Source organism: Pezoporus wallicus, unplaced genomic scaffold, assembly GCF_028554395.1.
Source record: "Pezoporus wallicus isolate ANWC-B61680 ecotype Strahan unplaced genomic scaffold, APGP_CSIRO_Pwel_v1 contig_6472, whole genome shotgun sequence".
Lineage (NCBI taxonomy): Eukaryota > Metazoa > Chordata > Aves > Psittaciformes > Psittacidae > Pezoporus > Pezoporus wallicus.
The window spans coordinates 75,463-99,523 of NW_026641049.1; the positions used below are offsets into that span (position 1 = coordinate 75,463).

Genomic DNA, 24,061 nt, shown 5'->3' on the forward strand with positions numbered 1-24,061 from the left:
TTTGCAGAAGTGCCTCGTATGGGTTGCATTGTGTCTGTGCAGGTCACGAAGCTGTTGCTGACTCTGGAAAAGAAGTTCCATGTAAACACTCTGCATCTGCTTTCTGAATATGTTCCCATTTCGTATTACATGACAACTGAGCAGAGGCTGGTGTATTTCAGACTTTTGAATAGTTGTGGCACTAACTTCAAAGTCATGGTGTTGCATAGTCTGCATTTCTCAAGTGTGGGCTACATTAAGATCCAGCTTTTGTCACTTTTCCCCCTCCTCTCCTATCTTAAAGCTGAAAAGGCTGCTAGCTTCTGTCATGCTGTGGGGAATTCTCTAAGTCATAAAACCTTATGAACAAATTTTATAGCTATTGAGCAAGCCTTTATGCAATATATCAGCCTAGCTTTATTTGCATTTCTTTATTGCCTACAATATTAGAAGTCATCCTGTCTTGACTTGCATGTGTTGCAACATCTTTCTGTGCTGTCTTAATCCTATTTAAGTCTTGGTACTTAAGAAAAATATTCTATTTGTGTCTCTCCCTTTATTTCTAAGCTGGCATGTGTGGCTGCAAAAAGTTATCAGGAGACTGGTAAATGTGGGTGGTAAACTTTCTTCCTTGCTTTCTGATAAGTACCTATGTGAAGTAACTGTAATTGGAATCACTGTTTGGAACCTTTCAATTATTTTTGTAATACCTAGTGATCTCAAAGTGCATGGCTGTAAAATAAAACACTGATGGCTTTTTTCTTTTAGTAACTTGGAACACTAGTGGTTTTCAGGCAGCATGGAAGACTCCTTTATGTCTTTGAAGGAATGTTTTTCTCTCTCTTTTTTTTTTTTTTTGTGTAATTAGAAGTTACTGTGTATCTGCTAAGTGAACTCCTGGTGTTGCACCCCCTGGTGCTTAAATTTAAGCTCATAATTGGAACAAAGTAGCTTTGCAAATTTTACAGAAACAGGCTCTAATGGTATTAGGTGAAATTGTATTTGTCGCTTTTTCTCCATATGAGTACTAGAGATTGCGTGAATTTAGTTGAGCTAAAGCTACTTGGATTGACTAGCTTGATAACAAAGGAGAGTTACTAGTTCCTGAATGCTCAAGCAGCTGTTTCATAGTGTATTTTGACCTGCTGGATACCAAAATAAAGCATATTTAGGAGTCCAGTATTAAAGCCCTGCTCCAGTAGTCTTGTATCAGGGTGCTATGTGATGCCTGGTAGAGGGCATATAATACAAAGTTGATGAACATAACCTTATAAAAACTAGAAAAGGTTTCTCATACATGACATGGTTTAAACGAATTGCATTTGACAGTCTGCCTTCCATTTTATAAGTACATGGAAATACCAGTTTATTGGCCCATGGTAAAGCACTGGTGAGTGATTATTGCTGTAAGCGTGTTGACCGAAGCTGTCAATGCACTCCCAGTTTCATCTGCAGCATTGTGCCGCATCATGTGGAAGTGCACAATATCAAATCATAGCTGGTGTATTCCTATGGAAACAACAGTTTTCCCTCTGTTGCTCCTTTCACAAAACACGTGGACTAGAGGCAGCTTCTCTGTCTCTAATTTGTATGTTATTATAAGACCTACCACAATCTGTTCATTTGTTCTGTGATGAGAAAAATACTTGATTTTTTTTTTTTTGCTTTGGGAGAAGCAGTGTCTAAACCTTTGTGGAGTCACATACTGATTTATTTGTTGGTAATCTTTTTAATAAACCTCATATCAAAGATTATTGTAAGAAAGTGTTAAAGTACATGATTAGAATAGGAATGATTTTTTTTTTTTTTAACAAATATTTAGTTTGGGGGGCTTATCAAAAGCTAGTGATGTAAGAGTAAAGCGGAAGGCAAGCTACCACTTGTTTAATAGATTGCAATTATAATAATGACTGTGTTTTTTTACTTGGCATTATGATGCTTATTTTTAAGCATTTCTGTTATGCCCAGAGAGAACATTTTAAGTTGATTAAAGCATTTCAAATTCTTCTTGAAATCTTGAATGGCAACTAAGGAAGACAAATGGATTGCCAACTAACCTGGATTTTCTATTCAGGTTCACACCAGGAAATTTTTAAGCTTCTGAAAAATTGCACGGTTGAGAACTAGCTCTTCTGTTGGTCTGCTGATGAATTGAGCTTTGATGAGATACCACCTGTTTATACCAGATATTTACATGTTAAGAAATATAAACTTAGCTCTGTACTAAAGTGAAGTCTGGGAGATGACTGTGAAAACCAGAGCAAGTTTGGTAAGCCTGGATCTGCCTTCCTGTAAACATTCTCTTCAACCAGTCTTGCAGCTTGTTCAGCATTCAGCAATTTCAAAACTAAATAACCATAGTGCCTGATTGTAAGACTTGTGCTTACAAGCGAGTTTCTATCTTAAACAGTCTAAATGGAAGCAACAGAGCAGATGCTGATGAAGTATTTAGTTTTATATCTTCTCTATGTCTTTGTCTGTACTTCAAATTTACTACCCTCAGGAAAGTGCCGATGAGTCCAGTATATTTTGGAGGTGTCACAGTCCCTGGAAGATGTTAATAGCCTGTTGGAGCCTTGTTTGGTGTGAGTTTTTTCGGTCTGTTGCTTACTTGGCAACTTGTGAATTTTACCACCTCACAGGCATAATCTCTTCAACAGTTCCTGCTTGGAATGCATGTAACATATTAATATAAGCAGAGATTTATAAAAGCACAACAGATTTTAATAAGAGATGATTACTGTGTAATGAATTTCAGTAAAGATGCATTAATGTACAAACCTGTGCTTGACCATCACTTGGGTACTTGGAGATTATTTTTAAAAGTGTTTGCCTAGTACTAGGCTGACTCACCAGTTTGTAGCTTCTGAGCTCAGAAGCACTGCTGTTTTGTTTATACATTGTTTCCATTTTTAACTGAGTTCCTTGAATTACTCTTATGCACAAAATTAACCAGAAACGATGCCAGACAATTACTTTTTTTACATTACAGAAATACATGATTTCCTGTTCCGCTGAGTACATATGTATATTTGAAAAGGAAAAAAAGAAAAATCCCGATTATAGAAGTGTTTATCTTGTTTTTAAATGTCATTTTAAGTAGGACAGAATAATTTATTTTTCTCTTATTTTGGTAAATGTTGGTGGGGTTTGTTTGTTTGGCAGCTTTTGCTTACAGAAAAAAGGGGCCCAAGTCCTGAATCCTAATACGAATTTCTCTGAAACTCGAAGTTCTTCTTGTCTGATTTAAAGTTGGCTGAGCAAGGCTTTTGATTTAGTAACTCTTCAGGTGTTTTAAAGTAACAACGTGTATGCCTTGGGTGTCGAAACTTTTGTTTTATTTCTTTTTACTGCAGGGTATTTCTTCTGGTGGGAGCTCCGAAAGCAAACACTACCCAGCACAACATTGTAGAAGGAGGCCAGGTGCTCAAATGTAACTGGAATTCCAACAGAAACTGCCAGCCGATTGTATTTGACTCCACAGGTAACATGTAGCTTGCTGTGAGGGGAGATGAGCTGTCTCTGCTCTAATCCTAGTGTGAGGGAGCAGAAGAAATTCAGAATCACATGGGATTTCTTTGTAGTTGATGTGAATACAGCCATTCTTGGACTAGCAACCTGTCAAGGTTTGGTGTTTGTTTTTCTTTTTTCTTTTTTCTCTCCTCTGTTTTAGAATTCTTTTGTCCTTGTTATGTGCTGAAAGCTTGAGTGAGCATATGTTATTTTTCTTTTGTTTTAATCTATTTATATTTCTCCTCTGTACTTCCCAGCAGTCCTAACACATTTAGCAACCTAATTCACAACAAACCATATGGGTGTTACTGCCTATTAAGAACATGTCATGTGAGGAAAGATATTATTTAATATCAACAAAAATGGTATAGGCAGAAGTACTCGGAAGTTTAATCTGAAACTGGGAGTATAAACTTCAAACTGTGGAAGTTTTTGCTAAATTTTTTTTTTTTTAAATTCTTCTCCTCATATAGCTTCATATTATTTGTGATAGCAGCAGTCAAGGTACCTCCGGTCAGAGGCATTACTTACCGATTTCTGAAGTATACTATAGCTGATCAGCAGCAATGCGGACTTTAAACACTTCACGCAGTCTTCATGCTCTTGTACACACAGTATTTTCCACAGACTGTGGCAAGTTGTATGAGAATGCATTGCATGTGCTTTTCTGCTCAAGCCACTTAGTGTTGAATCCTGTTTTCTACAGCATGTGGAAGGAAAAACCTTTCTGTGTCATGGGATTGGGTTAGCAAGACCTATGTGGCAGGGCACAGGAAACACCTGTGCTTTTAAGGTCTAGCTGGTTATATTTCATTGTTGCCTCCATTGGAATTTTGACTTAGCAATCTAAAGCCTGTTAGATTTATGTGGCCTTCTTAAATTGTGTACAATACAGTGGAGAAGCTCTTCTTTCAATTCGATTGTCAAAATATACCGCAAAATGCTGTGATTAGATTTCTGAAATCTGCATATATTTTTCTGAAACATGTTACAGTTGTCTTGCAAAATAAAAATAGTAGTATCTGACGGTAGTACATATAGAGGCTGATAAGTCATTATCAGTCTCTGTATTTCACTGTAGAGGAATGTTTCTGCCAGATACTGAAGATCTCTAGTAAGCTGTGTCTCTGATTAATAATCACCACTAATGTAATTAATAGCCAAAAAACTTCTGGTAGGGAAAGACAAACCACATGGGTAGGTTCTAGATGCATCTTCATGTGGGAATTACAGTGCGTTTATCTGCTTATACTGTGAACATTTGCATTCCATATGCTAGGCAGAGTAGATAGATGCAGGGGACAGGCTGCTTTGCTGTTCATCTGTGCTTAGAGTATATGGTACAGTGAGTAATGGACTTGTTAACTGCTTGAAATTTAACAGTAAAACCAGCAGGTCATAATGGCTTAACAGGATTTTTCAGGCACGTTTTAACTCATTCTAGCTTTGTGGCAATGAATTGGGAAATAATGCATTTGTCAATTATTCTCTGGGTAAAAAGGGCATTGTGTTTCAGTATAATAAAATAATAAATGCACTAAGACAAAAGAAAATGTCTTTCTCTTTGTGCATAATAGAATGGTTGATTCCCTGTGTTATGATGACAGTGTCTTACTGCTAGCACAGTATAAACCCCCACCACTGCCTGCCCCTACCTCATAAGGAAACAAGGGTTAGGGACAACTTGTGATTCATGTTGCAGGAAATGGAAAGCACATTTGACCACTGATTTTTGGTGCTAATGTGGAGGTGCTTTTGGTAGATGATTAGACGCAGCCTCTAAAAGAATTCAGGTTCATCCATCACTGCTTCAACATTTATCCAATATGATGTGTTCCTCCAGAGGTATTGCTTATCTTTGCAGTACAAGGCAGATTTTTATATCATCCCTCACTCCTTCCCTCTGATTATTTAACTGTTTTGTTAATGGAAAAAGCAGCACAGGTTCTGTGCAATTAATTAGATGTATTCTTCAGAGTTCTTTTCTAACTGTGTACAACTAGTGAGAAATCTGACCTGGGAAAATGAGGACATTTGTACCTGTGGCTTTTCTCTGTTTACCTGTTGATGCCAAACTCCATATGTGGAGTTGCAAACTTATAACTACTAGAAGGCATGCCCCTATTCCTCCTCCTGCTTCCCCATGTCAGACAGCATAGCTGGCAGCTCCCAGACAAGGGCAAGCCACTGCACCTTCCACACTGTGTGTGTGAGGAAAAGGCCGCATTTCTGTGTTGTGAACATAGCAAGGGAAAGTTCTGACTCTGTGAGGTTGTCTTTGCTTGTCTCATGATTGTATCACAAAATAAATGCAAGAGTAGGGTTTTACAGAGGTCCAGCAAGCAAGATTTTTTATTCTTTCGCAATTATTTTTTCTTCTTAAAAATTACTTGTTTGTTTTTTTTTAGTTAAGCTTTCCTCCAGCTTTACGGGTCCTTTTCTCCATCTGTACAAAGGCTATGCTAAGCTCAGCTGCATGGTAGTGGCTGTACAGAATTGGGTCTTATTTTCAAACACTTGCTTTTGGCTTCAGTATCATATTAGCACAGATACATGGTCATATATGTGAGACAAATGCAACAGCTATTATGTAGCCATACTAGCTGCTTTGTATTAATCTTTGGAGGAGTTATTCAAGCCCTTACCTTATACCAGCATTGCTTGTTACTTGCATTTACTCTCACCTCAGCTCCTCTGGAGGAAAGAAATATTAAGCTGATATTTCTTGTAGTACCAAATTTACTTTGTTTATTCTTTCCTGTGCATAACAACTTGGCTCTTTCAGAAAAGAAGCTGGGCAATAGAAGTTCATTCATGGAATTTGAAGCTTTCATGCTGAAAATATGTATTGCCCTTCTCACCAGCCTGTAACACACAAAAAAAATACCCTTGCAAGACCATATAGTACAATTTTTAAACTGATGGCTGAAAGTGTTCTTTTACTGTTCCTGCACAACATATTTTCTCAATTAAAACAGCAGTATATTTGTGAAGGGGAATAGGGATCTCCCCTTGTCCTACATCTCCCAGCACAGTGGTTACACTCATGTAAAAATACACTAGAAAATAATCTGTAGAGATGTCTGCATGTGTGTGTTTCTGTGTACATTATACTGCTTTTGACACTGTGGTATACATGGTGGCTTTGGAAGGCAAAATGTTTATACCGCACATTAACAATTCCCAAATGTAAAGATGCTTCGCTGTGGGGCTTCTGAGCATTTTAGCATTGCAATCAGTTGGATTTGATTTAACATGGTTATGACTATGTGAAAATTGCCAAACAAACGTGTGATAGTAAATGCCCTCAAATTCAGGGGTGCATATAGCTGTACTGGATGTGTTTGTATGGCTATGGCCAGAAAGTTAGAATAAAAATATTTTTTTTAAAGGCTTTCAAGTATCAGTAGGCATGTATTTCAGGCTAGCTTTTGCACTTAGAAGCACATGAACTTAAAAAGGAATCAACTGCAGAGCAAGCTTGCTCACATGCATGCTTTTGTTGATTCTGTTGCAAAACTGAAATATGAAGCAGTCCTTTTATCTGCAGTTATCCTGCAACTGTAGATAGAAATAGAGCTGAATTAAAAATGTTGTGTAAGCACTGAACTTTTTTTTTTCTTATTCCTGTTTATCTAGTTAATTCAATAGCTGAACGTGCTACTGTAACAAAACTAAAAGTTCTGGTATTTGACTTCTTACTACAATTGCCACAGCATCCCCACAATTCCAGTGAAACTGTTATGTAAAATACTTTGGATTTTTTTCTCTCTCAGTTAACTGTCAGAGTTTCAGAATGTCCAGGAGGCTCTATTTTTTTCAGGACAAGCATGGGGAAGAATTTTTTATTTGCCAGATAGTATATTCTTCAAGGTTGTCATAAGCATAAACAAGATCAGTAATCCTTTCCTTTGCAAGATGTTTTACATTTCATATTCAAACTACCAAAATCCACGAGTTATAGGTCAAGGTGGGTAAGTATTTGTGTTCACTTGTCTCCATTCTTCACACCAGATAATTTTGTGACTGAAAATTTACTTTTGTTTTTGTGTGCTTTAATCCATAGCAATAGGGGAATGTTCTGAATCTTATAAAGAAGAAACAATCTGGGAAAGCAAATGGTGGAAAAAACTGCTCTTACAGCTTGCTGAGCCCTAGTACTGCTCTGTCTATGCAACTGACTGGAGAGGTGGTTCCTCCTTTTGAAAGCCTAACAGTTGGCTTCATCTGCCAGCTGCCTAGGAGCTTTTTCCAGGAAAAAGATATTTCTTGTGGGAAAAAACTGTAAAAGGAGTGCTCTTAATATAGCAGAACGTTTTCTGTTTCTGATCAGTTTTGAGACAAAGGTCCAAACCCATTTGTTTTAAAGACACATCTGTTCTCTCTCCCTTTTCTCCTTTCACAGCCTTCACAGACTAGCACAGCAAAGCTCAATATTATTGAAAGTATTTCCACAATCTTGCTCAGGGAATAGATTATTGAAGAGTTAAAGGTTGTTTTGTGAGTTATATTTGTTTTGTGTAGTTGTCCATTTTTTGTATATGCAATTAAATGTGTCTTTATGTACAAGAGAAGGATCAAAAGCTCACTGAGCTAGACAACAAAACCAGTGAGCAGAGCGGTTGTCAAATGTGCTTTTTAGGTGCTTTATTGTTTTATGTATTTTATAGTTTGGCATACATGGAATAGCAGCTAATTGTCTGACATATAGATAAATATCTTCATTATTTGGCCATGGAATTTTAGAGAACAGGATCACTGTGAATTTTCATTCTGACAAAAACCCAAAAAATTCTTCAGAGACCTATCTAATCAGTTGGAGTTAATCAGAGTGTACATATGTGAGCAATATGCAGCAAATAAATATAAACCAACTGAATTTTCTATGTGCTTGTTTTCCAAAAGGAAACAGTCTTCATCATTATTCATACTATTTTACTCTTCATCTTTGGGGTCCTAGTTCTTCCTTGGTCAAGAAAAGTGGGAATTGTGTTGGTAGACATAGCATACCTTCATGGCTTTTCATAAAAATGTAACAAACCCAGTTTTGTGATGGTGAAGTTTCTCTTGCAGAAACCTGCCAGTTTTACAAAGAAAACTTTGATCTAGAACCGTACCTGCTCCAGCATAGAATGCTTGAAAGCATAGCTCTTTGTCAGCGTCGAAAAATGTAGTACTGAGAGTGTTTAAAGAGCTCCTGCACTTAGAATACTCTGATGAAATGCAGACAGCTCTATGAACTGTTACAAAGGAAAAGATGCTCATAAAGCAACTTTGAATTTCTATGCTAATGAGTTGCAGATTTTGGGTTTAGCACAGGAAGATCTGCTTGGTCAGGCAATGTATTGTTTTGCTCTTCTGAGACATGCAGTAAAATCCATTGATGCATTGCTCAATTATCAGTACTGCTTTTGGAAACAGCTTTCCCTACTGCTTTCATTCTCTGTTTCAGGTATCAAAATTCAGGATTGAGGAAACTTACAGAAGCTGTTGTATACTATACACTAACAGCATCTCAAACGTTTTTAACTCTGTGGTGTGTTTTTATTGCATTGGAAAAGAATTCGTTGTAGCCCCTTGTTGTAGAAGGTTTTATCACTTTGATAGTTGTACTGTCCTTCCTCTCCCCGCACCATGTGTTTTGATGCACCAGAGTAATTTAAGAGAACTGTTTTGTTCTTAAATATTTTTAGATGAAATTCTAAGACTGGTTATTTTGATCTGTGCTAAAAAAAAAGAGAAAGAAGCTTTGAAAAGGAAAATATTTATAAAAACCTCTCCTGATTCCTCCTTATGTTTCCCCTTATGGTGAGATTTGTCTCCCCACCCATCCCGAAGTGGGTGATTCTAGACAATAGGAGGCTTTGTCTGGAAGCCTAAACCACCAGTTTGGTATGGCTGTATCTATCTGTGACCTATTTAGTTTGAACTGGGTGTTTTAACAGCCTTGCACAGCTTTGTGCTGTAGCATTGTGCAGCATAAGATTTGCCAATGTTGGGAAGTTATGACTGGAGTGGGTGTCACAGGCTTATATTTGTCTCTTGAAGATTTTCATCATTTGTGCAAATGAGGCAGTTACTCTATCCTTTCCACTTCCATAAGTAAGGAGATGGATAAGGAAGTGTGGCATAGGTTGGTATTTTGTGAAAATATGCTGCTTTCTTTTTAGATGATCGTTTTATTGGTATTAGGGTGCAATCTGTATGGGGGATTTCAATCTCAAAGGCTATTGATTTAGTCAACAATAAGGCAATAAATCTTGTAAAGACCATTCATTCATTTGTAGTAAGATGATTTGATATTTATCTTGCTAAATCTATCATTACCTCAGTCTCACTGTATTTGGTTGTTTTCTTTATCATGTGTACTGTAACTGAAGTCTGCTTTGGACTCTGGCTATGGCTCCGAATACAAAAGAGGGCAGCGGAATGTATGAAACCTCCTCTGCATGTTGTTATAGCTGACAGTGGAAAAATGTTCATGCTTTTGTGATTAGGTATCGTCCTGCATGGATACTCTTGGCTCTGCGTGTGTGTGGCTGGATCTCAACTGTATGACTAGTTGGAAAAAAAAAAGTCTTGTATTAGGCAAAAGGAAAAGATGCTTTTGTTCCAGCACCACCCAGGGAAAAAAGCAGGATTCATACCTCCTAAGAGGGAAGGGCAATAGTGGGAAGTTCTGTATTTCTGTCCCCCTGAGTCATTAACAAAACACTGTGGCTAAACCAAGATTGCTAAACAGCATTGGGAGTTTCAAGTAAAGATAAGCTTGTATTCACTCCCTATTGCCCCATTAACTAAAGCTGAGATTTTGGATGGGAGATACCTTCATACTATGTAAGTTTCTCATATTTTGGAAACAGGGCTCTTATATTTTGTTTTTCTTTTGGCTAGCTGCATGAAGTTTTCATTTACCTAAAAGGCTCAACATTACTTTTCATTGTCTTTTCAATTGGCAAAGTTACAGAGAGATTTATTTTAATGGAAATTCCATGACTGTTTAAATTTTACGACCTCCTAAGTATTCATAGCATGATGACACTGAACCAGGCTTCATCAGCTTCATCAGCCTCATGGCTCATGTTTATCTCAGTTAAGTGATAATAAAGCACTCAAGATCAGGGGCAAATGTTCAGGTTTTTCATTAGGATGCAAACAGGCAGGAAGTTACAATTTACTCATCTGCAGTAATTTCGTAACAACACCATTGTTTCTGTGATAACATTTACATTGGAAAAAGAAAAAACTGTCAAAGCTGACAGACAAAAAATCCAGCACTGAAAGAACTTTTTGATCTTTTTGTTTTACTTGGAAAATGGCTTAGACTATTTTTTCCCTTTTCTACAATTTATCCCCAGCATCTCTCCACATTAGTTTCAATTTATAAATTTTAAGTTCTTTGTAACACAGTAAAGTGATAATGTTTTTGTTTTTTTTTTTTTTGTCCAACAGCAACAACACACCTATGTAATGGCTTTTTAAAGCAATTCCTGCCTTGATAACCCCATTACCCCACCTGGAAAGTACTTGGTGAGACAAAGCGCTGTTGACTTGGCGTGTCAGCCTTTTTTCCCTGATGAAAAGATTATATAAAATCATCATGTGATGTCTACTACAGTGAGAAAGACCAAAAGAAAAACCATGGCATTAGCTGTCTTTTCAGATATAAAGTAATACCCTGTGGTCAAATGACATAATCCTGGAATTAATGATCCATCAAGTACAAGGCCCTGTAGTAGCTGCATTTTCGTCCAACACATAGCACTCTGTAAAAATTCTGAACATTTTCTTGAGTATAGTCAGGTCATAGTTTGTATTGCCTAGTTATATTTGTTAAAATGCCTTTTAAAAATAATAGAATCATAAAATGTTTTTTACTGTATGTAAAACTTCATTTTACCAAGGAAGTATCCCACATACTTGTATAGCAGTGTTAGTCTCACTAGCTTCCCTTAAGGATAAGAGTCAAGTAATCATAGAATCATAGAATGGTTTATGTTGGAAGGGACTTCAAAGCTCAACTAGTTCCAACCCCCTGCCATGGGCAAGGGCAAGGGCACCTTCCACTAGACCAGGTTGCTCTCTGGGCAGCCTGTGCCAGGGCCTCAATACCCTCATAATAAAGAATTTCTTCTTCCTATCTCATCTCAGCCTCCCTTCTGTCAGTTCAAAGCTGTTCCCCCTTGTTCTGTCCCTACAGGCCCTTGTGAAAAGTCCCTCTCCAGATTTCTTGAGGCACTGGAAGCTGCTCTAAGGTCTTCCTGAAGCCTTTTCTTCTCCAGGATGAACAAGCCCAGCTCTCTCAGCCTGTCTCCATAGCATAAGTGCTCCAGTCCTCAAAGCATCTTTGTGGCTTCCTCTGGACTGATTCCAACAGGTCCACATCCCTCTTGTGTTGGGGCCCCAGAGCTGAATCACAGTACTGCAGGTGGGGGTCTCATGTGAGTGGAGTACAGGGGTAGAATCACGCCCTTTAACGTGCTGGTCACGCTCCTTTTGATGCAGCCCAGCACACAGTTGGCTTTCTGGGCTGCTGGTGCACACTGGCAGCTCATGGTAAGCTTGTCAACCAACCCCGTAAGTCATTCTCCTCAGGGCTGCATACATCATTGCTTTAAAGACATTTCTAAGGTATTCTTGAGACACTCTGAATTTTAGAAATACAAGAAAACCAGCAGTGGCTTTTAGAACTGTTATAATAGTAAGGCTTACATATAATACATCAAAATATTGGTCTGCATTTATAAATCCCTATATGTTTGAATACTACCTGCATTACCATTTGCTTTGTTTAATGTAGGTACTGTTTTTAAAGGGTAGGGGTAACACACGTTTTTTTAACTACCAATGAAAAGTTATACCATGCTAAAATAATAAGTTAGGCCCTTTACTTACACTAAAACACAGATGCTGAACTCAGTCTTGTATCTTCCTGGGACAGATCTAAAGAATAGTTAAACCGTGTTATTTAACACTAATTTGCTTCAATGAAGGCTTGCATTTGAGTGTTCTTTAAGTTTGTTTTCCCCATTCAGGAACAGAAAGCCAAATGGTTTCTCACTTAATGCAAGGGGATATTTGATGATAAGGTGTTTTCCAGATTTCCTCATGAAATTAGTTTTTCTCCTAGATCTGAGGGAAAGTCTTATAGTCCATTTACACAGTGTTTTCCTGGGAAGAATTTTGAATGAGTGTGAGTAAATAAAGGTTACTTTTTAAAGAAAGAGTTAGCATCGAATTTGGCCTGTATTTAGCGTTTGCAATTTTTTTATCCAAAAAGCCTGTTTCTAATGTATGTACTTTTCTATTTTATCTAGTTTTTGTGTCTTCATGCATTTTCCTGTGCTACAACAGTTTGAAGCTGATCAGCAACTCCCTAACTAATTTCCTTAACATCTGTGATAAAATCAGATTGCTAATAATGTCGAGCGGCTGCTTACCTGTTATTGTAGCAAAACTATTCCTTCTACTCGCTGGCTGTTGTTTAAACTTGCATGGGAAGTTTACATCCTAGACATTTTTAGTGTACCTAGCACAACAGGATTCTGCTTTATGCTATAAAACTGCTATATTACATTTCAATTTAGTCATAAATATATAGCATTGTATAAGTTTCCATGAGTAGAGAAAGGTGTAAAATGCCATGCCATAACCATTATCAGATTTTCTGTTATTTAAGGTTTTTTTTTGGCAGGTAAAACTGAGAGATTTCTTTATATTCAAGAGTAGCTAGACAAACAGAGGATGTAAGCCAAATCTGTCTTTCTAGGCAGCATAGCCTTGGATGTGGTTACTAGCAGAATAAACCAATTTTAAGTCCCTGATGCTGCCAAAAAAGACACTGCTCCCATCCATATGTTTCTGTCTTCTCCCCAGGAGGTTACAGCACTACTTCCCTCCCTATGCAGTTATCTAGGTTGGTCTCTGATTCAGCAGATTTTATTTTTTTTTTTTAATGGGTACCTTATTAGGTGGTTCATGTTGGGACTAAATGAACAGAAGGCAGTAGTGCCAATACAGAGACTTCCTGCAGGAACCTGTGGACATTAGCAAATGGGAACTGCTGCCCCTTTTGGTGGCAGCTTCATCTGAAACTCAGTCATGTAACTGCATTCTTTGAGCAATACTGTCCTTGTGTGGATTTTCGTGAATTAAAGGTGAAGAAGGGAAAAGATATCAATAAACCACACATTTTAGAAGTGTGCTAAAGACAAATCCCTATTTGGAATACATCTTTATCTGGTTTTGGTTTTCTGTACCATGAGAAGGTGACATGCAGGTCTCCAGACTACATTTCTGTCTGTGCAAAGGTGATAGTACAAATGTTCAAACGTACATAAATCTATGCAGATGTGCTAATCATCAGGCCTTTGTATTTAGCAGGTGTTCAATAAGAGAGTGGGGGAGGAGGGTGTATGACAGTAGGAAGTGGGTTTTTTAGTTACCTTTAATAAAATTATAAGAAAACATGGTAGTTCTTTGTGAAGCTATGCACTTGGCATTCATTTCCACGTTCTAATCTAAAAGCAAAAAACAGTCTGTATACTTGCTCGTCTCTACAGATTAGAATCACTTTTGTTGTCTTTTTCATGGGATTTTCCTTATGGAAGTAACATTCTTTACAGGGTGTAAGACAAGCAAGGAAGTTTCGATTCAAGTGGTCACAAGTCTGACTCACAGGGTTTGGGGATTCTCCACAGCAGTTTGTGGAACTGATGTATGACGGTTGTCTTTGTTGACTCCTTTATCTTTAGGCACCATAAACCAGCCATTTAGATGACTTCTTTTAAAACAGATGTTTTGCAGAGTGTTCTATCCATTTTCTCATTCTCTCACCTCGCAAAGTTTCCAGTGTTGGTCCAGTGGAAGTACATAAGAGACATTAAATAATTTGAAGACTTTTAACATTCATACTTGCAGGAATGCCACTCATTAAGTTGTTTCTACTAACCTTGATCACTGAACAGTTCACATAAAAACATCAGGGCAAATTATCCCTTATTTAACTTATTCAGCTATATGAAAAACTCTCTAACCTTTTTGTTACTGAAGAGTCTTTCGCTTTACTGGTAGTTTTTAAGAATGCTGGCTGCTGTTCTTTGTACACTTCAGTGACATTCAGAATAGAAATTAACACTTGGTAGAATAACAGAAGAATTTCTGTTCTGATTCTAGCCGAAGGTAAATTTACATAATTTAATTAGGGCAATATTTCTTCCAGAATCCTTAGTCCTAACTTAGCTTTGGCACTGATTCTTGAGCAGTGCTGTAATCTGACTTGAAAGTCAAATATCTCCAGTATGAGGTATTTACTGTGTCATTGTCAAAGATGCCATAAACTTGGCGTTCTCACAACAAATCAGTAACGTGCTACTGCTTCATATGTAAAAAGAGCTGCATTTGGCCCAAGATGTAAAAATGAGTAATAGATATTTTTAAAGCCTGTGAAATCATTCTTCTGTTTTTTTTTTTTTTTTTTTTTTTTTTTTTTATTTTTAGGCAACAGAGATTTTGCTCCTGATGATCCACTAGAATTTAAGTCTCATCAGTGGTTTGGAGCCTCTGTGAGATCCAAAACTGATAAAATTCTGGTAGGTTGATGCCCCTGAAATGCCCCAGTTCTGGAATACTGTAATGGAAAAAAAATGTGAGAAGATCCAGATAACTCAGAATGTAACTAAAATCCCACTAATCAGCATGACTTGTCTTTTTCAGAATTTATTGGCTAGCCTTTTCTGAACTTTGTATAAACAAAGATTGTAGCGATTTTGTCTGGTTTTGAGGAAAGCAGTAGAATTAGTTTGCTGACGTTAGAATGTGTTCTAAATTCTTCATGAACTCTTTCCAGTTGTTGCTTTAACAATATATTGTTTCTGAAATTCTTGTGATAGATCAGCTATTTCTAAAGATACAAACCAGTGATACGTCTGCCCCAGCGCTGATAGTATAAATTGGATATTAGTCTGTACCCCTAGCATTTTGAAGAGGAGTTTTTCTTCACTGCTGTGTGCTCTTCCTTAGGCCTGTGCTCCACTGTACCACTGGAGAACTGAAACAAAACAAGAGAGAGAGCCCGTAGGAACTTGTTACCTGCTTGCTGGATCTAAATCTGTGGAATATGCACCCTGCAGGTCAAGTAAGTGTAGACACCTTCTGTTGCTTTTGTGTTTGAAATTTTTCTTGTGTTATATCTTGTGTACATTTGAAGTGGGATATTTTACACGTATTTCCCCCTTCCATGTGCAGCCTCGTAGAAATTAGAAGAAAATCTAAGATACATCCAGACATCTGGATTCTCCTCCAGTTGTTGCTCAGGATGCAGACCTTGATTCTCTACTGTAGGTTAGAGGAAAATCTTAGATCCAAGTATCACTGGGATTGAGAATTTCAGTTTTTTTAAGGACCAATTCTGTAGTAATCACTTGAGCAATATTATGTAGCAAGTGCTTATTCAAAGACCAGCTGTAGAATTTTCTGAAGCTTAATTGTTGTTATTCAAGTAACTTGAAGAGAAAGCTCATTTTAGAAGCCAAGGTTTTGCACAAGTAAGTTCTGATTCCCATGTATGCATACATACGTAGCAATGCATTGTTTTAATTATATTCATTGTTGAACATTTGACTTTTTATTTTCCAGAAGCTTTGCATCCCTATCATGTAGTTGAGTTGGTAGCTTATTCAGACACTTACAACCTTTTTTAAAATATGGAAGTCTAAAAGATACATTTTAAAAAAATTTTTTTTTCTTATTTGCTGAAGATCATTGGTGAACAGCAGGAATGAAAGCCAGTGTGGTCCAACATAAAAATAAGTTAAACAAGCATATATTAAACTAAATCATGCTAGTTAAGTAGTTACACTTCCAGATAATGGGGCCTCAACATTTCTGCTCTGGAGTTGTATATTCATAAGATTAACTCCGCCGTAACAGTTCTTGCTGGGATCAGTCTTAGCATGTAGAGATGTTCAGCCAGGTATTCTTTGTTGTTGTTGTTGTTGTTTGTTTTTGTTTTAAGCCAATACTTGAAGCAACTTACCATTATGTACCTTTCAGACTTTCATTCCATACCAAAAGAAAAACTTACTCCCTATTTTCCAGATACCTTTTTTTCCTGAATACAAATAGGAAATATTTTTCCCCAAAACTTTTGAAAATTAAATACAAAGGAATATGGAGTTGCAGTTTACTTTGATTGTGTTAGGCTAGGATGTATGTCAATGTTATGTATACACCAGGCCAACCCTAAAATTGACACAGCATTTGGTTGTGAATTGTTAATAAAGCAAAAATATGGATTTAGGAGAAAAAAAAAAATTCTAAGGTTCAAGTTCAGGAGTGCAAGGCTACTTTGGAAGATGCACTGGGAAGTATCCACAGAATCATCTGATCTAGTACTAAAAATATTTATTCTGTTCATTTTTCTCTCTCTTTTTTCTATCCATCCTGTTTGTAGCCACTATTGATGCTGATGGACAGGGATTTTGTCAAGGTGGATTTAGTATTGACTTTACAAAGGTATGTGATATTTTTCATCAATTCCTACAAGTCAGCAGACAGTTACAAGTTAACAACCACATGCAAACAAAGCTATGACAAAACTAAATGTGAACTACCGTTCCTGGGGGAAAGAACCATGACCAAATTCATTCTTTTAAATAAGCAAAAGAATTTCAACCCACTCAGATATTATGAACTGGTTTCTCCCTACATCTTCACAGCAGCACACTTCCACTTCTTGTAGGAATCATATCCTGAACAAATAATCCACTATAAACCTTTGTTGCAGCTAGTCCTCAAATGAAATAATCTGTAATAGTCAGGCTTTTGAGACACTTGTTTTGAAGGGATTGGTGCATAGCTAGTGTATTTCCTGAGGAAGAATAACTTACTGCTAAAAGGGAACTACTAAACAGTGTTCTTGTGAATTTTGTTTCGTTTTTCTCATCAGGGAGCAGATAGAGTGTTGGTTTTTTTTTTTTGCTGTCTTAGTTTTCGTACTTTTATGTTCTCCCTGCCTTCTATAGATCTTTTATTTTTTCTTTTAAATTCACAATTACTTTTTAAATTCAAGCATGTTAAAACTGTGCACAAATCTGAGCGCTAACTGTAGTTTTTTATATTGTATAGTTAAATTGTTTAGCATAGTCTGGACATGTTAAGACCACACAAGTCCTATTTGTGATCTGAAAGTTTTTTGAGTTCTTCACACCTCATAATGTCTTATTGTGTCATATCCCTTCACTGTTAGCCCAAGGACACTCTTGTTTTCCTCCAGAGGAAAGTGTGCAAAGTGCAGTGTAGGACTGTGTCTATTTTGCATACACCTCTCAGCCTTACTGTGCAGACTCCAGTCCCAGTTAAAACCAGCCTTGGGCTCTAATCCAAAACCAGCTGAGTGGGCAAGCCTGGGTATAAGGTACCTCCAAATCTCTGACCTAGATTCTTTTAGTGGTGAATATAGGAGTTTTTAAGATTAAAACCTGAATAAGTGGCTTAATTATGCAGCAAAGCTTATGATCCACTTCAGTACTTAACAAATTCCCAGCACTGGAACAGCTAATCTGGTTGAAGTTTCATAAAATGGTTTGTGGATTGCTGTTGTACTAAGGAATATGGACTGAGGGAAATTACATTACAGTTTTTCTGAATTAAACTTTTTTAAAGATATGTTACAGAATGTGGCAGGGGCAGAAGATGAAATTAGGTTTTTGTACTAACCTAAAAACATGTTGTTGTTATTATCTTGTAACATTCCTAACATTTCTCCTAATTGTATTTCTGTTGTCTTAAGATATATGTTGGAGGAAGGGTCTATTGCAATATAAGCAGAATTCTGCCTAGAACTTTAAATGGGTGAAATAGAGAAGCAAGTCACTGAAGGCATATTTTTTTTAATCTCAGTATTTTACAAGATGCATTTTCAATGAATCATTACTTAAAAAAGTAAAACGTATTGGGGTCAGTGAAGCTACACTGATACACATGCATGGGATTACTTCCCATAAACATTACTTCCCGTAAGACATGTTCTCATGTCTTTATGCTTCATGTGTTTTCTTTTTTCTTTTTCTTTCTCCCTGCCCTCCAAGGGAGACAGAGTGCTGCTTGGAGGACCTGGAAGTTTTTACTGGCAAGGTGAGATACATCATTTAAGTCAGAGAAGTTGACTATTTGATTTTAGTCTTTAGCCTCTTGGTCATTTGTATCTGCACTCCTCCAAACACTGTCAGTCTTCCTCAGTAAGAGAACTAACAGAAATAATTCTTTGTCTTTCAGAATATTTCTGAATAATCAAGGCAACTACAGATTAAAACCGAAGTAATAATTGTATAGATGTGTCTTTTAAAAATAACTCTATGATCATTTTCAAGGCATTTTCCAGAAATCTGAAATTTGTTTCCACCAGAAAAGAACATGATAAGTTTCCATTAGGATATTTTTCTTGTTTCAAAATCTACATGCTTCGTAATTTTTGACGCATGCATGAAGTGTGTATTTTCAAAGAGAAATGTACCCTCCAAAGAGAATTATCATTATTTTTCTTTGACAGCAAAGATGTATTGCATTTGTTCATATTGATCTTTTTGTGCCATGGTGCATATTTTGCCTCTAACTGCACCGTTACACAGAACGTTACCTATATATTTTGCTAATGTGGGTTTCAGTCAGTATTTGCAGGATCATTCCATGTTTTGCTATAGCTCTTTGTTCAGAAGATGGTGATGCTGCCATCAGGACATAGCTGCCAAACTCTGCTGCCTGTTTTTTTTTTTTTTAATACTAAGTTTATAAGAGATTTTCTGTATTACGCCAGCTTACACTTAGAAACAGCAGCACAGGAAGCTTGTTTCCTGTGCTACATTTTAAATTCTGATAAAAATGGAATAATTGAAACTCAAGGTACAGTATGATATAGATTATGTTATTTACCAAAAGTGACATCTCATCTTCTAAAACAACCTTATTCTCTACTACCACCAAAAACAGAAAAAAAAAATCTTGCCTCTGAATAGAAGACAATAGTATACTTCTAAAAACTAGATTTTTTGTGCCAAATTTTTATTCCACATTCTGAGATGCTGGAAGATTAGTTTCTCTATACTTCATACATGTATGAGTATGTATGTGAAGTAAGTTCTCTTCTGAAAACTTTTTGTGATTCAAGATTTAATTTGAACTCAAAGAAAAGTATGTGATGAAGTCACCACTTAGATGCTGGTGAAGTGAGAACAGAAGGCAGTAATCCACTATGCTCATCTCATTAGCTTCTTGGCTGCTGTATTAAGCTCTCATGTCATAGTATTTAGACAAGGAGCAACGACTCAGGTCTGCGCTACTGTAAGCATATGCTTACTGTTACCTAACTGGGCAGACCCATTTAAATCCTGGTTTACATGCAGCTTCTGTTTTCAGTGAAAACTATTAGTGTGCTTCTGATTAAATCTGTGCATAAATTTTTGCTGAAGTTGGATACAGATTTTCATTTATATCCTTTCTAGTGCTCCTGCTGTTGCCTATTTTCTGGTCAGTATTGGGGAAAAGTTGTTGCTTTAGAAGCAGGCGATCTGTAAATGAGTTCTGTTGCTTACTGAATGAATGTGCACACATTTTATTTGTCATTTTAAGCTGTTTCTTTCTCTTTAGGACAACTTATTTCTGATCGAGTAACAGAGATTGTAGCTAAATATGACTCCAAAGTCTACAGTGCAAAGTATGATGACCAGTTAGCAACCAGACCTGCCAGTGCTGCTTTTGATGACAGCTACTTGGGTGCGTAGTTTGAAAATGAAGCAAACCTAGCTGTACTTGAAAAAATCCCTTGCAGTATCCATATTTAAGTCTAAATCATACTACTATTAATTCAACACTTGACAGATAACTAAAGAGCTACATACCTGAAAATGCAGTAATTTATGCATGATGGAAGCTTAGTTATCTTGCCATAGGCTTGATTCAAAAAGTACTTGATGATGAAAGAAATGGAAATACTTCCATGTTTTTTTGTGCTCAATGACTTGAGCTGGATCTGGGAATGGCTGAGGTATGATTCTTATGTGCCAAATTATTTTTTTATACCTATTTTTTTAGAAAAGCAGCTGTTTCTAAATAATCTACCAAAACAAAATAAAATGTGAAAGAATCATGTTTGGGAAGAAAAATAATGGAGAGTCCCTTACAGGAGTGGGAAGTTATCATTTACCTCTATATATGTCTAACCGGGTTCAGAAAAAAACAAGGACAGACTAAGACAGATCCCAGGATGATAATTTTAAAATTTCCATCTTCTGACCTCAAATTCATGGATGGTGATGAATTATATTCTACTCATGTAGCTGTTCACAGTCTAAGCTACTTAAAGGCAGTATTTATTCCGTTGTGTTTAAAGGTAAAGCATAAAGACCTATGAAGAGTGTAAAGAAATGAAAGGTTTAGTAAGGTTTTTAAAATGGTTTACTAATTTTGTCTGTTGATCAGGTTATTCGGTGACTGTTGGAGACTTCAATAGTGATGGCATAGAAGGTAAGTACTTTGCTTCAGTAAAAAGTCATGTTATAGGCTGGGTAGGTCTTTCAAATAAATGGTGTAGAACAACTGATGCAGTGCACAGGAAAATGCCTAGAGCACTAGCAATGAACTACTCTGTTCAATCAAAGTCATTGCACTTTGTGACCTGATGTTATTTGGGTGTCTTTCTTTATCTTTCAGACTTTGTATCAGGAGTCCCAAGAGCAGCAAGAACTCTAGGCATGGTAGGAATTTGAAATTTTTAAATTTTAAACTTTACCAAAAAAACCCTCAAAAATAACTGGTGCGCTGAAATGTGTATTTCTTCATGTGCAGGTGTCTATTTATAATGGGAAAAACATGTCTTCCATGTACAACTTCACTGGAGAGCAGGTATGTAGCTTTATTGAGTGTAGTGGGTGACTGGGAGGCTATTCTTATGGAAAGTTGACATGTTGAGACAGTATTTAGGGTACTGGAATATATAATATTTTGTATGTTATTAGCTTATGTGCCAAATATAAAAAATAAAAAGTCTGTAAGAATCCTTAAAGTATGTGTTCTGTGAGTTCCCACTTTGTAGTACTACTTAGAAAAGGAATCTTATTTAAATGAAGGAAATGCTGTCTATTTTAGAATTAGAAAGGACTGCATCATGAAATGGGGAATGGGGAAAGTAACTAATTGGTTCACTTTCTAACAGAGTAATGAATAGAAAGGAAAATAACGACAAAAATGGTGGTATATATTATCATCTCACTAACATCTTTTCTATACAACTTTAGATAAACTTGTTTGTGTGTTTATATCAGTGCAACTCACCAGTTTGGTTTGAATTTTGTTTTCCAGATGGCTGCTTATTTTGGGTATTCAGTTGCTGCCACAGATATCAATAAGGACAAGTAAGTGCCCTCTTCTCCCAGCTGCCACCCAGCTTGTTTTTGGAAAGAAAAAAAAAAAAAAGCTTTTATTAAAGTCTTTCCTAAAAAAAGTAGGAGGTCTTTCCTACTTTATTAAAGTCTTTTCCTAGATTTCTGTCTTCATTACTGGTTTAACATGTATTTGTGCAACACACTTTCTTGCTAGCACTCAACTGAACATAAGCCAGCAGTGTGTGCCTGAAGTCCTGAAAGCCAGTCGCGTGCTAGGCTGCATCAAAAGAAGTATGACCAGCAGGTCGAAGGAGGTGATCCTGCTCCTGTACTCTGCTCTTGTGAGAACCCACTTGGAGTACTGTGTGCAGTTCTGGTGTCCCCCTCAACATGAGAAGGACTTGGAGCTATTGGAGCAAGTCCAATGGAGACCACAAGGATGATAAGGGGCTTAAACATTTCTCGTATGAAGACAGGCTGAGAAAGTTGGGGGCTGTTCAGCCAGGAGAAGAGAAGCTGCATGGAGCAGCCTTCCAGTATCTGAAGGTGGCCTGCATGGATGCCTGAGAGGGACTCTTAGAATCATAGAATCGTTAGGGTTGGAAAGGACCTTAAGATCATCTAGTTCCAACCCCCCTGCGATAGGACAAGGGGTGATGGGTTTAAAATTAAACAGGGGAAGTTCAGATTAGATAAACTCTTTACTGCGAGGATGTTGAGGCACTGGAACAGGTTGCCCAAAGAAGTGGTAAATATTCCATCTCTGGCAGTGTTCAAGGCCAGGTTGCACAGAGCCTTCGGTGACATGGCTTAGGGCGAGGAGTCCCTGCCCTTGCATTGGGCTTGGAACTAGGTGATCTTAAGGTCCTTTCCAACCCTAACTATTCTATGATTCTATAACATTTTTTAAAAAGTTGTAGATTTATTTTTGTATTTATTTACACAAATACGTGTGTGCATTCATATGCTTTAGATGCATTAAATTCTAGTATATTTGTGCTTACTTAATAAGTTTTTGCCTTCAGTTACAATTTAAAGATGGGTAACTTTCATATTATTAACTTCAGTGCTGAATTAGTCCTTCTAACAGATGCAGAAGAGAAGGAAGCTGAATTTTCATGTTATTACTGAAGAAACTTATCTTTTTTTTTTTTTGTTCCAGTTATACAGATTTGTTTATTGGAGCCCCTCTTTTTATGGATCGAAGTTCTGATGGGAAACTTCAAGAGGTCGGCCAAGTTTCCATTTGCCTTCAACGAGCCTCTGGAGGGTTTCACATCACAAAGCTGAATGGTTTTGAGATATTTGCAAGATTCAGCAGTTCTATTGCACCTCTGGGGGATATAGATCAGGATGGCTTCAATGGTAGGACATCATTTATTGATCAGTATTTTCTATTCAAACATGAAATCTAGACAGCACACTGAATGTGGATTCTGCATGCAAACCTTAGGCATTCTAACCATGACTGAATGTTGGACACTAAGGTCTAGACTCCTTTCGATGCTTGTATGCTACTCCCAAGAATGCTAACAGGGGTTACATGTATGCATCGAGCAGAGACTATACCATTTAAACTACAACATGGATTATTTTAGCTGTTATACTGATCAGTTTACTACTTTAAGTACAGTAGAAACTTTGGTGAAATACCTGATTCTCTACTGTGACTTGTTAGGACATCTCCAATATAATTTTCCTTTTTCCATTGCTTAAAGCTGATTTTCCCCTTCAGATGACTGAAAAGAAGGTTTTGTTTCAGAAAGCTGGTTTTTAAAATTACCTGATAGAAGAGATTTTCCTGAGAAAAGTCTAGATTTTTTTAATATTTTTGGTTGGTTTTGTTTTTTCAAAATAGAAGAGCCTGATGAAAATATCCCATAACAACAGCCATCTGTACCAAGAGCTGAGTGTCTGGAGTCAGTATGTGGATGGGAAGTCTTGAGTCTGATACGACTGAAGCTGTAGACTCTCAAACCCATTGCCAGTGCTTCTTGTTACTTTCATTTGGCAATGAAGAGCAATGAAACAGAAAATCATGTGGTTTGGGGACAGAAACTTCCAGGAATACTAGGGAGAACTTAGTTATGCAAATCATACTCCAGATTTGTTGCCTAGAGTGGTAGGAATTTGGGTTCTGCAAGAAAATGCTCATATTTAGTTCTTCATTCTGCTTGCAAGCTAAATATTTT

The 24,061-nt window shown here is 37.0% G+C and overlaps 1 protein-coding gene across 1 annotated transcript in view; it reads left to right on the forward strand.

The window, feature by feature from the left end:
- ITGAV (integrin subunit alpha V) overlaps positions 1-24,061 on the forward strand; it is a 47,253-nt gene that overhangs the window by 1,496 nt on the left and 21,696 nt on the right. The window contains exons 2-12 of the mRNA XM_057421918.1: positions 3,336-3,463; positions 14,992-15,083; positions 15,514-15,628; positions 16,946-17,007; positions 18,582-18,627; positions 20,137-20,262; positions 20,968-21,012; positions 21,199-21,242; positions 21,334-21,390; positions 21,847-21,899; positions 23,032-23,234. Coding sequence (XP_057277901.1) covers positions 3,336-3,463; positions 14,992-15,083; positions 15,514-15,628; positions 16,946-17,007; positions 18,582-18,627; positions 20,137-20,262; positions 20,968-21,012; positions 21,199-21,242; positions 21,334-21,390; positions 21,847-21,899; positions 23,032-23,234 — 971 coding nt within the window. The remainder of the gene's footprint in view (positions 1-3,335; positions 3,464-14,991; positions 15,084-15,513; positions 15,629-16,945; positions 17,008-18,581; positions 18,628-20,136; positions 20,263-20,967; positions 21,013-21,198; positions 21,243-21,333; positions 21,391-21,846; positions 21,900-23,031; positions 23,235-24,061) is intronic.